We start from the raw sequence: 15,589 nt of genomic DNA, 5'->3' as shown, positions 1-15,589 counted from the left end.
ATGTACCAACTTTAAGACCACACTGTCCCAGGATTTTTTTCTGTGTTTTTAAGGGGTAATGACTTTTTACTGTGTTTTTTGATATCCATCTCGAATCATGTGATATATTGTCTATTGGTATCATGTTAATAAAAATTTGTAATACTTTTTTGAAATCATGTGTATTTTCATTGAAACCTACTGCTGGTCCCTGGGGTCCTTCACTACAATAGATAGGTTCCGCACCCATGCGTCGAGCCGGATACCTGACCCTAGGTATCCATAGTGCTGGGCCCTATATAGGGAACGGGTAGGATGATCTCTTTGTCATTTCCACTAAACGCTAAAGGAAGACACAAGGAGGCCAAAGCATGATCTACTTATCCACAGATGACTCAGGCAGAAGTTCAGCAAGCATCAGCAACGATACTACAGATGAGAGCAAGCCTCCTGCTTGCAACCAGAGCTAGAATGAACTGAATAATATCACCAGCACCAGTCCAGGGAAGAAGGGAGAATTTACGCACCAAGAGAGTACTAATGATCAGCAGCTGGGCGGAAGGTGAGTTCCTGCTGGGTCCAAAAGAGGGATGGATGAAAATCCAGCAGGAAAGCTACCTATTACAATGAATACTAACAGCAGGAACAATAGAAAGTCAGGGAGCATTCTGCGCAGCCAAAAGCTGTGACCTTCTATGGCCAGAAACCACATAACTGACTGTCACCCTTGACAGCTATGTGGGGCCCACTATGCTATATGGAGGGCTATGCGGGGGTCATTATAATATTTAGAGGGCTATGTTGGGGTCATTATATTATTTGGAGGGCTCTGTGGGGTCCATTATATTGTATGCAGGAAATTATGCAGTGTGAAGGTTTTTGTGAGGTCCATCATTCTGTGGGGAGAGCTGTGTGGGTGCCATTATACTGTTTGGAGGGCTAGTGGGGACCATTATACTTGTGAAGAGGTGTGGGGGCCATTATACAGTGTGAAGAGGTGTGGGGGCCATTATACTGTATGCAGCTCTATTATACTGCATGGAAGGCTGTGTGGGGATCGCAGTTAGAGAATCGTACTGTGTTGGGGTAACCATACTTTGCTGGGGTAGTTGAGGGGGTACAGTAGGATCATTCTGTTTGTCTGGAAGGTACTGTGGGGGAATTCACTATATGGTATCATACAGTGTTTGGGGGCACTTTTGTTGGCATCTTACTTTATGGGTGCAATGAAAGTGGAATATAGGGGCTTCAATAGGAGGAATATTACTTTATAAGGGCTAAAACGTTGTGAGATATGCTCTTCTGTGACCTCACTGGATGTTTTTGTTTTGTTTTTTTTGTGGAAGGGGGGGGGCCATTAGAACTTCGGCTATAAGACCCCATGATTTCTATGTATGCCCATAGATAGATAGATAAACCAAAACATTTTAGAAAGGCCTTAAAATAAGAAAGATTATTACCGTAAAATGCTGCAATTCTTAACAATTCTTATCCCAACGCAGATCCCATTCTCAGAGGACGATCCACTCAGTTTCTCTGTAAGGAATGTTTTATATCTAAATTGAAAAAACACATATATATCAGTCCAATTTGGGATGAAGCAGAGATTTCCAACCATTTTCACTGAAATTCTATGTCATAGCTCTGTGGTTATTTTACATCTATACTCTTTGACTGTTTTAGTGGTAGATTTTTTATCCCAGTTAAGAAAAAGCAAATAGTGAGATCATAATGTAAAACCTGTTTTTATTGCATGTAAAACTCGACAATACAACAACGCCATAGATTATAGTTCTCCTGCCACATGTAACCACAATTAGACAGTAGTGGTTGCCTCTCTTGTCTGCAGGCTGTGTCTGGTATTCCAGTTCATATTAGGAAAATCAAAGGGCTGATCAGCAAAACCAGACACATCCCTTGCACCAGAGTGTGGCTGTTGAAAAATAATAGCTGGTTCATCTAATGGCCAATAAATAGGTGTCTCATTAGCAAGGTGTCACACAAGAAACATCTCATGATGTGTAAAACCAGTGATCTGTCTCCAGACCTTCATAACCTTATTGTTGCAAAACATATTTTTCTATGTAAAAATAGCAAAATCAGCCTTACTTGCCCACTTTGAGATTTAGCATCACCTCTATTTTGTCGCCCCAGTATTTGCTGAAATGGCTGCAGCGGTTATTACAGGGTCTACAGAACATGACTGCTGCAGACAGTCACTGAGCTCATTAGCTTTAAATGGAACCTGTCACCGGATGTTTATAATACTCACCTAATGGTCGGTGCGGAGCAGACTGGTCGGATGGCCATCTCCGTTCTCCGGGTCCCGCGCCTCCTCTTTCGGCCATCTTTGTCCTCCTTCCTAGTGTAGATGACCGTTCTACGTGATACACACAAGCCGACAGTGAGGTCCAGGCGCACTTTGATCTGAGCAGGGAAGATCAAAGTATTGTAGTGCGCCTGTGCGTGACCTCAATGTTGGCTAGTGTAGATGACGTAGAACAGTCATCCACACTAGCTTAAGGAGGAGGACAAAGATGGCCGAAAGAGGAGGTGCGGGTCCCGGAGAACAGAGACGCCCATCCGACCAGTCTGCTCCGCACCGACCGTTAGGTAAGTATTAGAAACATCCGGTGACAGGTTCCCTTTAAAGCTAATGAGCTCAGTGACTGTCTGCAGCAGTCATGTTCTGTAGACGCTGAAATCACAGTTGCAGTCATATCAGCAAATATTGGGGCAACAAAATAGAAATAGAGGTGATGCTGAATCTAAGGGTGGGTAAGGATGGCTGATTTTGCTATTTTACATAGAGAAATATGTTTTGCAATAATAAGGTTATGAAGTTCTGGAGACAGCTCACTGGTTTTACCCATCATCAGATGTTTCTTGTGTGACACCTTGCTAATGAGACACCTTTTTATACGTCATTAGTTGAATCAGCTTTTATTTTTCACTAAGTGGCAGGATCGCTTTGTAAGTACTTTTAGATTTCAGCTGGTGTCAGGACCTTCCATGCCTTTTTGCACCTCTCATTCTTCATGGGTTCCATACTTTTTCCCTGTGCCATCTCTCATTATTATACATTACTTAATTTATTAACATACAGTACATGGTTTGACTCCTTTGCATGTGTGGATTGGATGGGTTTACACAGACCTCTTGTGAGACGTTCATGTCAACAGCATCTTTAGACATATAGTTACCCAGAAAATTGGTGACATGTTCAATATTTATTTTACTAAATAAGTATATATATATATATATATATATATATATATATATATATATATATACGCCCCCCCCCCACTCTTTACCAGTTGTATTGTGACCGTTTCTTATTGCATCTGGAAGAGATATTAGTCATCTGGGTGCATACAACAAAAATAACGAGACATCATACACAGATAAAGAAATATTCAAAATAAGAGGCAAATGCACAAATGATATGGAAACAATTATATTTAGCTTATAAAACTCTAAAAAAGGGATGTGTGATGAAACTACACAGTATTTGTGCCTACACTGTCAACTGACCATGTACATGTGCACAGACGGGACTTTCAGTTCATGATTTTAATCTGTCATAAAAGACATGACAACTGCAGACTATTACAAGCAGCTGAATATATTAGACTCACATTTATTAGACTCAATAAAACCTGATTAAAATTTAGGCCTCATGCACACAGCCATATCATGACTTGGTCGTATAAGGCTAGATTCACACTTGCGTTGGACGGGATCCGTAGCATTGCGTTGTGTGACGCATGCAACGGATGCGTTGCATATAGTGGCACAACGCATGCTACAGATCGTACAAAATAACGCAATCCGTTGTAGTTTTTTTTCCTTGACTTTACACATCTGAGCATGCGCAGTTGTGTAAAGACAGCTGCGTTAACGGAATCCGTCAAATGACGCATTCTAACGGAATCCGCCACCCTAGGCGTCTATTATAAGAACAACGGACGCCTAACGGATTCCTGCAGGTTGCGTTTTTTTGACACTCTGCCAAGCGCAGAAAAACGTTACATGCTGCGTTCCATCCGCCCGACGCAGCATCAAAATAACGACGCTGCGTCGTCCAGCGGATGCAACGCAGACACTTGCGTTACAGTGCGTCGTCCATACAAGTCTATGGAGAATAGCGCAGTGCGTTAACGGACTGCGCTATTCTCCATAGTGACGGAATGCGCTGAACGCAAGTGTGAAACTAGCCTTAGGCGTTGTAATCAGGTCCCCACAGAAGTACATGCTTGTTCCTTCACACATGCGAAGATTTATTGCAGCCAGTTCCATCAGATGGCACGTGGAAAGTCTGAATGAGGCTTAAAAGACGTTTCAACATAGGGCCAATGGCCTTATAAACAGATTATTACCTGGTTACAAAATGCAAAAACTCCTCCCAAAATAAGGATTGCAGCTTAGATACTAAGGTATCCCCAAGGTCCTCCACCGCCTTGCAAATCCTGGTTCCTTCCTAAATTTGAAGACAAGACATGATTGAGGTTAACGAATGGCTTAACTTCTATACGTTTCCTATTTTACAATTCCGTTGTGGAAAATCCATTGCGTGTGCGACCCATAGGAAGGTCCCCTTTTGACTACCTTGTTTTCTTAGTCTTATTTAAGGAAGTAAAACACATAATTCCCCTTAAAAAAGATGTAACTGTTTTTAGCTATCATTATTGTGAAGAAGTTGAGGTTTGAAGATACAACATACAACATTCACAGTTGAAATCAGAAGTTTACAATCACTAGAAAGACACATCTGCAGGTTTTTCTCACTATCTGACATGAAATCACATTAAACCTTTCCCGTTTTAGGTCAATAGGAACCAAAATGATTTATATTTGCCAAATGCCAGAATAATGAGAGAGAGAATATGTGGCGCCCCAGGACCTGGTCGCCACAACAGCATTGCCCTCCCAAAGGGTTAATGCTGAGCCTGGAGGTAATTGGGAGATCTATTGGCCAGTAAGTTAACACTCAACACAATTCTCCCTCCGGCCAGCAGAGGGAGCTCTGAACCTGGAACTTCAGGGAGGATTCCTTAAGTCTGGCTGAAGGGAGGAAGTAGTGGTTAGTCTGGAGACAGGAGTGAAAGAGTGCAGACGCAGGGTAGTGCTGCCTTGTGAAACTGGGGCCTAGAGCTTGGATAGCTTGGCCCAGTGAAGCAAGGGGAGCAGAGAGGCACAGCAGAGACTCAGACATCGGAGTCTGTAGTTGCCAGGGCATAAAATCCATCCCTGGTAGCTGAATCCGGAGGGCAGGAGAGCTGCAAGCCCCCTGTCCCAGAAGCAATCTGAAGGTACAACTGCATCCCAAGGGCCTGGTGTGGGCTCCAGCAGAGAAGCACCAGAGAGGGCCTGCGCAGTCTACCACACAGAAAAGGGGACGAACAACAAGTCCCAGCAGCAAGAGGGCAATTGCAAACCTAAAGTGCAGTGTCCTAAAACAGCAGAGAAAGATTAAGGAGTAGGCCTCATACTCAACTGGCCAAAGATCACCCCAGGCACTTCCAGGCCGGCCGGATCATCTTTACCATCTGTGACGGTCTCCCTGGACTAAGTTTCTGCCGAGTAAAAGAGGAGAAGGTAAAGAGACTACTGTTTGTGCCTGTTTCTTTCATTGCTTGTCGGCCCTGCACCGTGTTAGTCACACAGCACCATAGACTTCCACAAGCACCAACTGTGCCCCGGGCATTGCTCCACCTGTGGGGAGCAGTACCACCATTGCTGCTATAACATCATCCCGGTGGCCTTACACAGCAGCGGCGGCTTAATAGCCGCAGACCACAGGTGGCGTCACGAATACAAACTTAAAGTCATCCGCCACATATTCAACTGACACCCACCAGGGCCACGGAGCCGGGCCCAGCCACCACTGACTACCACCGGACTAGTCCGGCCCGGCACCGGGTGTCCCATAGCCCTGGGGTGGGCGAGTCAACTTTTGGCGTCACGAACAGGATTTCGTGCCCGGTCACACCGGGTACTGTGCGCCTGCAGGAATTGTGCTTAAAAGACTGTGTACTGTCTGTAAACCGCCGCCGCCATTAGCCTCGCCGAGCGCAGGAAGAAGGGGGGCGTGCCTGAAAAAGAGCGCGAAGGGAGCGCGCCATCAGAGCAGAGCGCTGTTAACCCCGCGCGACCCAGAAGGAAATTTGAAAAGTGAACGGAGCCTGGTAAGGTTCACTAAGGGGGAGGAAGATGTCCGACTCAGAGGGAGAGCAGGTGGCTGCCATCGCCCAAGGCGCCGCAGCACCGGCCGAAGCAGTCCCAGTCGCCGTCGCCCCGGCCCCCACTGTAGCGCCGGTAATGCCGATCACCATGCCGTACATACCGGGAGCAGAATGGCTGCCGCAGTACTCCGGGGAGTCCCATACCTTGAGTGACTTCAGAGAAAGCCTGCACAGCTTATTCCGGGTGTATCCGCTGACTGAGAGCCAGAAGGTGGGCATAGTAATGGGACAGCTAGCCGGCGCAGCCCAGCGTGAAGCGAAGTCCTGGCCTGATACAGATAAAGGGACAGTAACCCAGATATTGGCCAAGCTAAAGAGTACGTTTGACACCCGCACCGCAGCAGAGATAAAGATGAGATTCTTTGGGTGCAAGCAGCGGGCCACAGACAGCATAAGGGACTATGCCTTAAACTTGCAGGAGGCCCTGAAAGCAGTTAAACAGGTGGATCCAGAGAGTGTACGTGAAGAAGACAAACTCCTAACTGAGCAGTTCATAGAGGGGCTCCTGTCAGATGCCCACAGGACCCAGCTGCGTATCATGGTCCTGCAGAACCCTGCTCTGGACTTTGCCAAGTTTAAGGACCAGGCCATCAGGGTACTGAGAGAATCTACACCGAATGACCCAGTACCCCTCCGGCCTCTTGCTATCATGTACCCCGGGGTGGTGCCTGCAACACGAGCCACTGCAGGGGCTGAGGCGCAGTCCCTGGATAAGGATCCCACTGCAGAGCTCAGACAGCAGTTCCAGGAGCTGACCAAGACTGTGGCTGCCCTTGCCAAGACCGTGCAGTCTCTACAAATGACCCCCTCGCCTGCAAAAATCGAGTTGGCCTCCAGCCCAGATGACGTCCCATGGATGCGACAGAGGAGGATTCCGCCGACCCGAGGCAGAGACACAGACCGGTATGATTCAACAGGACAACCGATCTGCCGCCACTGCAACCAGGCGGGCCACATTGCACGACGCTGTCCTTTAAATGGGCTGAGCCTGGGGCCAGGAGCCAACCCCCAGGTGTAAGGAAGCCCGGCTCAAACCCCAGCCGCAGCAAGTATGTGGGAGGACGACCGGTCCTTCCCATTGTGCTGGATGGGATCCCTTTGAATGCCCTCCTGGATACGGGGTCCCAGGTAACAACCATCCCCCACAAACTGTACAAAAGATATTGGGCGGATTCAGACATTGACCATGGCCCAGATGATGATTTAACAATTGTGGCCAGTAATGGTCAGCCCTTACCTCAAATTGGGTACAAAGAAGTAACCATTAAAGTGGGGCGGGTGGAATTGCCATGTCAGGGGATGATAATTGTAGATATTGATCGCAAAGAATCTGACCCACTGCTAACCATTGGTACAAATGTGATAGAAAATTGTATTGCCGAAGTGATAATTTTGTTGCAACAGGCGTCTGAAACTGCCAGCTCCGGGCAGCAGCGTGCCCTACAGAGGGAGATCAGAGCCCTGATGAGGAGGCAGCAGGTAGAGCTGGCCGGAGGAGAAATTGGCAGTGTGAGGGTAAGTGACCCCCTCCCCATTGTAATACCCCCAAGAAGTGAAATGTTGATATGGTGTCGGGCAGCAATAGGCCTCAAGGGTCAGGATTACCATGCCTTGGTAGAACCGGTGTATTCAGACAGTAGGCCTGGAGTCCTGATAGCCAGAGGGGTAGCGGACGTCCGCAAGGGGAGAGTGCCCGTCCGTGTCTTGAATTGTGGGCAGGAGGAGGCCAAATTGCCCCGGTACGCCATTGTAGCAAAACTGTACCATTAAAGCAGTGGAACCCTTGATCCCGTCCGACCAGGCGGAAGACAATGGTTCCAAGGGGCAGCCGGAAGACTGGTGCCAAAAATTACATGTAGGCACCGACTCCACCCCCTCGCACCAAAAGCATGGGGTTTACCGGGTGGTACAGGAGTACGAGCGGGTCTTCAGCAAACACCCCCTAGATTTTGGGCAGGTGAAAGGGGTTAAACATCAAATCCCCACGGGTGATCATCATCCCATTAAAGAGAGATACCGCCCTGTACCCCCCGCACAGTATCAGTGTGCCAAGGAAATGTTACGGGAAATGAAGGAGGCTGGGGTTATCAGAGATAGTTGTAGCCCCTGGGCAGCTCCACTAGTGCTCGTAAAGAAAAAAGATGGTACGATGAGAATGTGTGTAGATTACAGGCAAATTAACCGCATTACACATAAAGATGCTTATCCACTGCCCAGAATAGAGGAGTCACTAACAGCCTTAAAGTCAGCTAACTATTTCTCCACCTTGGATCTCACCAGTGGGTATTGGCAGGTTCCCGTGGCAGAGGCGGACAAGGAGAAGACTGCATTCACGACACCAATGGGCCTCTGTGAGTTCAATTGTATGCCATTCGGGCTCTGCAACGCCCCAGGGACATTCCAAAGGTTGATGGAGTGCTGCTTGGGCCACCACAACTTTGAAACCGTGCTGTTGTACCTGGATGACGTCATAGTCTACTCCAAGACTTATGAGGACCACCTGAAGCACTTAGCAGAAGTGTTTGAGTCCTTGTCGAAATATGGCCTGAAGATCAAGCCGTCCAAATGTCACCTCTTGAAGCCAAAGGTACAGTACCTGGGTCATGTGGTCAGCGCAGAAGGTGTGGCACCTGATCCGGAGAAAGTCACTGTAATCAAGGACTGGCCAAGACCCACCACAGTGAAGGAGGTGCGGCAGTTCCTTGGACTGGTGGGCTACTACCGAAGGTTCATTGATGGTTTCACCAAGATAGCAGCGCCCCTTCAAGATCTCCTGGTGGACCAGCCAAAGCAGGCTAAGAAGCAGAGCCCTCCATTTGAATGGAGCAGCCAACTGGAAACATCCTTTGTCCGGCTGAAAGGGGCTCTCACGGGAGAAGAAATTCTGGCCTACCCTGACTACAGCCAACCGTTTGTACTGTATACAGATGCCAGCAACGTGGGACTGGGAGCAGTTCTGTCCCAGGTACAGGGAGGCAGAGAGAGGGTGATAGCGTACGCCAGTAGGAAGCTTCGGCCCACAGAAAGGAATCCAGAAAACTACAGTTCCTTCAAGCTGGAGTTCCTCGCTATTGTTTGGGCAGTGACTGAACGCTTCAAGCACTATCTGGCATCGGCCAAGTTCACCATCTTCACGGACAACAATCCGTTGACACACCTGGCAACAGCCAAGTTAGGTGCGATGGAACAGCGATGGATGGCCCGGCTGTCTAACTTTGACTTTACCATCAAGTATCGGGCTGGCAAGAAGAATAACAATGCTGATGCGCTGTCCAGAATGCCTCACTTACCCGAGTCTGGGGAAGACCTGGATGAACTCGAAGAGATAGAGTTACCGGCTTTCCATCACCAAGGTGTTTCCCAGTGTGAGCATGCTGTGGGAGTGAAGCGCTCAAGCCAGCACGAGGTCTCGGTCAACCCATTACTCCACCATAATTGGGAAGAAACACAGAATGGTGACCCGGCCGTGCGATTGGTCAAAGAGAAGCTAGCGCAAGCTGAGACCCATCTTGGCCCAGACGCTCCAGAGGAAGCCCAGCAGCTGTGGAAGGAGAGGGGACGACTGTTCACCTACCAAGGCAAACTCTGCAAGAGATATGTCAACTGGCGAACAAATGAACTTGTCTGGCAGATAGTGGTTCCGCAGAGAGATGCTCCAATGGTCCTAGCAGCGTATCATGATAACGCAGGACACTTCGGGTGGAAGAAGTTGGAGGCCCTACTCCGTGATCGGTTCTATTGGGTGCACATGAGAAAGATGATCGAGAAGTGGTGCCGAGACTGTGGCCCATGTAACCTGAGGCGGAAGGATGATGCCAGCCAAAGGTCTCCCCTACAGCCAATTGTCACGAAGCAGCCCCTGGAGTTGGTGGCCCTGGACCACGTGAAGCTAACACCAAGCCGGTCAGGCTATGTGTACGCCCTCACCATTGTGGACCATTACTCTCGTTTCCTGGTAGTAGTGCCTGTGAAGGACCAGACAGCCAGGACAGCAGCTAGAGCGTTCCAGGCATCCTTTTGTCGACCTCACGGCTATCCGGAAAGGGTACTGACTGATCAGGGTCCTGCATTCGAGGCTGAAGTGTTCCAAGAGTTCTGTAACATGTACGGTTGTAAGAAAATCCGAACCACACCGTACCACCCCCAAACCAATGGACTGTGCGAGAAAATGAACCATGTGGTTATTGATATGCTGAAGACCCTACCGCTGGAGGAAAGGAACCAATGGCCAGAAAAGTTGCCAGATCTGGTAGACCTGTACAACCATATCCCAGTGAATTCGACCAACTGCAGCCCCGCTTACCTGATGCGAGCCAGGCCTGGCAAGTTGCCTGTAGACTTTGAGATGGGGACTGTGTCGCCTGAGGCGGTTCAAGAAATAGAGGATTGGGATACAGAACGGCAGCAGCGGTACCGTAAGGTCCAGGAGTGCGTAGAGAGGAGCCTGTCTCAAGCAAGAACGAGACAAGAGCAGCATTACAATCAAACAGCCCCAGCAACTCCCTTAGCACCTGGAGAACAAGTCCTCAAGAAGAAGCGGAGGACGCATAAATTGGATGATCAGTGGGAAAACGAGCCCTACACCATTATCCCCTCCAACTTTGACAATAGTAAGGTATGCCTCATAAGCAAGGATGAAGGCAAGACCTATCAAGCAATTTCCCGAGACCGCCTGAAAGCGTGCCCTGAACGATGCAGAATCCAAAGAGAAATGGAAGGAGTACAAGGAAGTCCCCAAAGTCAAGAGAAAGAAGGGGAGATGATTCAAACCATCCTTGGAAAGTTCCCCAAAACTTGGACCCGAATAAACAATGCTATAGTGGTACCAGTTTTGACGTTTCCGCAGTTGGTCGAGCCAGAAACAGAAAAGGTTCCGGATCCACCTAAAGAACCGTCCGCGCCAGCACGAGATGACACGCCAGCAGTGGAACAGGAGGATCAACCCCCTGTCAGTGGTGAACCTGTCATACCCTTGGCGACTCTTAGCCCACAAAGGCAACCATCACGCTTACCTATTGGGGTTAGGCCCACCTGTAGTGCTGAGATAGAAGACGCACCACGTAGTCAGGGGCAAACACCAGAGCTACGTAGGTCCCAGCGCAGCACTCGGGGACAAACCCCTCCAAGGTATAGAGAGTCAACTGTATAAGGAAAAAGAAGGAGTATTTATTAGAATGTACATAGTTATGCAAAATGTCTGTAAGGTTGTGTACAAAATGTTTTTCTTTTTTTTTTTGATTGCGAAAATGGACAATTGGGCCACTGGACTATGGGTGGCCAACACCTAAATTGTTCATAGTTAGCACCAGTGTGCTCGACACCCCTGAAGAAAAACCCGTCCGGCGTGCATAGAGTGGGGTCATCAATGCTCTGACGCACGCCCAGAGCCTACGTTGGGGGTTTGATCGCGGCGGGTCCCCCATGGAGCAGTGTAATGGACACCCGGCAGGGAGCCACACTGGACTCTTATAGTAATATTTAAGTTTGTAACGTTAAAGTATTTGCGCCTCCCATAATGGGATGAAATGTTCTAACATGTCATGTTTGTTTCTACAGTCCGGGAGTACTGAATTTAACTAAGGGGGAGTGTGGCGCCCCAGGACCTGGTCGCCACAACAGCATTGCCCTCCCAAAGGGTTAATGCTGAGCCTGGAGGTAATTGGGAGATCTATTGGCCAGTAAGTAAACACCCAACACAGTTCTCCCTCCGGCCAGCAGAGGGAGCTCTGAACCTGGAACTTCAGGGAGGATTCCTTAAGTCTGGCTGAAGGGAGGAAGTAGTGGTTAGTCTGGAGACAGGAGTGAAAGAGTGCAGACGCAGGGTAGTGCTGCCTTGTGAAACTGGGGCCTAGAACTTGGATCGCTTGGCCCAGTGAAGCAAGGGGAGCAGAGAGGCACAGCAGAGACTCAGACATCGGAGTCTGTAGTTGCCAGGGCATAAAATCCATCCCTGGTAGCTGAATCCGGAGGGCAGGAGAGCTGCAAGCCCCCTGTCCCAGAAGCAATCTGAAGGTACAACTGCATCCCAAGGGCCTGGTGTGGGCTCCAGCAGAGAAGCACCAGAGAGGGCCTGCGCAGTCTACCACACAGAAAAGGGGACGAACAACAAGTCCCAGCAGCAAGAGGGCAATTGCAAACCTAAAGTGCAGTGTCCTAAAACAGCAGAGAAAGATTAAGGAGTAGGCCTCATACTCAACTGGCCAAAGATCACCCCAGGCACTTCCAGGCCGGCCGGATCATCTTTACCATCTGTGACGGTCTCCCTGGACTAAGTTTCTGCCGAGTAAAAGAGGAGAAGGTAAAGAGACTACTGTTTGTGCCTGTTTCTTTCATTGCTTGTCGGCCCTGCACCGTGTTAGTCACACAGCACCATAGACTTCCACAAGCACCAACTGTGCCCCGGGCATTGCTCCACCTGTGGGGAGCAGTACCACCATTGCTGCTATAACATCATCCCGGTGGCCTCACACAGCAGCGGCGGCTTAATAGCCGCAGACCACAGGTGGCGTCACGAATACAAACTTAAAGTCATCCGCCACATATTCAACTGACACCCACCAGGGCCACGGAGCCGGGCCCAGCCACCACTGACTACCACCGGACTAGTCCGGCCCGGCACCGGGTGTCCCATAGCCCTGGGGTGGGCGAGTCAACTATTTAAGGCATTTTTATTACTTTCTGCAAAGTCAAAAGTTTCCCTCCATTTCATTAGTATTTGGTGACATTGCCCTTAAACTGTATGACTTGGGGGAAAAGTTTTGGATCTCCTTCCACAAGCTTCTCTCAATATTTGGTAGCAATTTGGGTCAATTCCTCCTGACAGAAATGGTGTAACTTGAACTATGTTTGTAGGTCACCGCTCGCACCGGCCTTTTTAGCTTTGCCCATATATTTTCAATAAGACTGAGATCAGGGCTTTGTGATGGCCACTCCAAAACATTAATTTTGTTATCCTTAAGCCACTTTGTAACCAGTTTGGCAGTAGCTTCAGGTCACTGTCCATCTGGAACACCCATTTTCGCCAAGCTTTAATTTCCTGGCTGATATCTTGAGATGTTCTTCAGTATTGCCGCATAATCTTCTTTCCCCATAATGCCATCTATTTTGTGAAGTGCACCAATCCCTCCTGCAGCAATTCAACCCCCAACATGATGCTGCCGCCCCCGTGTTTCACAGTTCGAATGGTGTTCTTAGGCTTCAAAATTTCTCCCTTTTTCCTCCAAATGTAACAATGGTCATTATGGCCAAACAGTTCAATCTTAGTTTCGTCAGACCACAGGACATGTCTCCAAAAATAAGGTCTTTGTTCCTGTGTGCATTTCAAAGATTAATTTCGCTTTTTTATGTTTCTTTTGAAGTAGTGGCTTCTTCCTGGCAGAGTGGCCTTTCAGCCCATGTTGATAAAGTACTCGTTTTCACTGTGGATAATGACACAATCTTACCAGCTTCCGCCAGCATCTTCACAAGGTCTTTTGCTTTTGTTCTTGGATTGATATGCACATGTCTGAGCAAAGCATGTTCATATCTGGTACACAGAACCCGTCTCCTTCCTGAGCGGTAAGATGGCTGGACATTCCCATCTTGTTTGTACTTGCGTATAATTGTTTGTACAGATGAATGAGGCACCTTCAGGTATCTAGAAATTGCACCCAAGGATGAGCCAGACTTGTGCAAGTCCACAATTCTCTTCCTGAGATCTTGCCTGATTTCTTTTGACTTTCCCATGATGCTACACAAAGAAGCAGTTTGTTTCATGGTGTGCATTACAATACATCCACAGGTGTGTCTCTAATTAACGCAGATGTTGTCAATAAACCTATCAGAAACTTCCAAAAACATGACATCATCATATGAGCTATCCCATAGTGTTTAAAGGCATAGTACTCTTAAGGCCACTTTACACACACAGATAAATCTGCGGCAGATCTGTGGTTGCAGTGAAATTGTGGACAATCAGTGCCAGGTTTGTGGCTGTGTACAAATGGAACAATATGTCCATGATCTCACTGCAACCACACATCTGCCAAAGATTGATCTGTGTGTGTAAAGTGGCCTTTAGTGCATGTAAACGCTTGACTTTGCAAAAAGTAAAAAAATGCCTTAAAACATTCTCTCTCTCTCTCTCTCATTATTCTGGCATTTGGCAAATTTAAATAATTTTGGTTCCTAATTGTTTATTCTAATTTCATGTCAGATAGTGAGAAAAACATGCAGATGTGTCTTTTTAGATAGTGTATGTAAACTTCTGGTTTCAACTGTATATATTAGGACATGTCATAATGATAATTATCTAATATCTACACTGTTATTATCTAGTTAACAAGCCTGAGTCTGTTTTCTGTCTGTGAACCATTTGTAGGGATGAAGATAGCAAGTGCCTAGGGTGGCAGGAAAGAGGGGGCAGCACTTTACAGGGAAATTAAATGGATTATCTGAGCATCTAGTGCTTATGTCCTTTCCTTAGGATAGGTTATCAATATTAGATGGGTGAAGATCCGACGTCTGGCAAAGCACCGATCAGCTGTTTTTAACTCTGAGAGGGGACAGATGTACACAATCAATGCAGCCGTAAAGGGCAACTCCTTTCAGCTCTCTCCCCAATATCCCCACATACATGAGTGCTTGTCCCAGCTGAGCATTCATGTGTTTAAAACAGGGAAAGAGAACAAAGCATTTTCAGGACACTTCTGGCAGTGGCTTATCCCTGAAAACAAGGGGATTAGCCACTGAAATTACAACAGCTCAATCCGTCTCTTCCCCGACATCGTCTGTCGAAGGGAGAGTCGAGATGTCCCCAGATACATCTCCATTGGATGTCCCACCAAAATTGGCAGGTTTGCCCAAACTTTATCTGACGAGTGCGCACTCTAGCGCTAGGAGATTAAACCGGCATTTTGTATAATTCCCTGCTGTCAAAACAAAAATTCAACCTGGGACAACCCCCCCCTTTAATACCATAATTTCCAACTCCAGAAATATTTATGAGTAAAAGAGGCGATCTCTATGTGTAGAAAGAAACTAACTACACATACAGCCCGGCCCGATTAGTTTAAGCAATTTCAAATATGTAGAGGAGAGATATGTTGTTGAAATGATACCTGTAAGACATCAGTGAAGTAATAGCGAACTTCACCTCCTGGATAGGAGTGCCACACAATTTCACTCTGAAGAATTTCAACTAATGTTCTGTACATTGCGTCCTGTAATGGAAAGATGATAGGTCTCATCATTGCACTGCAAATAATAATAACAATACACTATTTTATTATTACTATGTACTAAACATGTAATCAAAGGGATTAAATGTTGTCACAGGAAAAATAATTGGTTTCTTTTTTGGCCCCAGTGCCATTTTTGGCTATAGA

At 47.5% G+C, this 15,589-nt stretch overlaps 1 protein-coding gene across 1 annotated transcript in view; it reads right to left on the bottom strand.

Annotated features, from left to right (window-relative positions):
- The window catches only part of LOC142258546 (uncharacterized), a 77,725-nt gene that overhangs the window by 32,845 nt on the left and 29,291 nt on the right, over positions 1 to 15,589 (bottom strand). The window contains exons 4-6 of the mRNA XM_075331175.1: positions 15,323 to 15,424; positions 4,359 to 4,459; positions 1,440 to 1,535 (exon numbers count right to left, since the gene is read on the bottom strand). Coding sequence (XP_075187290.1) covers positions 1,440 to 1,535; positions 4,359 to 4,459; positions 15,323 to 15,424 — 299 coding nt within the window. The remainder of the gene's footprint in view (positions 1 to 1,439; positions 1,536 to 4,358; positions 4,460 to 15,322; positions 15,425 to 15,589) is intronic.

Source organism: Anomaloglossus baeobatrachus, chromosome 12 (genome assembly GCF_048569485.1).
Source record: "Anomaloglossus baeobatrachus isolate aAnoBae1 chromosome 12, aAnoBae1.hap1, whole genome shotgun sequence".
In the NCBI taxonomy this organism is placed as follows: domain Eukaryota; kingdom Metazoa; phylum Chordata; class Amphibia; order Anura; family Aromobatidae; genus Anomaloglossus; species Anomaloglossus baeobatrachus.
Note: the sequence above shows the minus strand (reverse complement) of the source record. Positions and strands in the feature narration are given on the sequence as shown.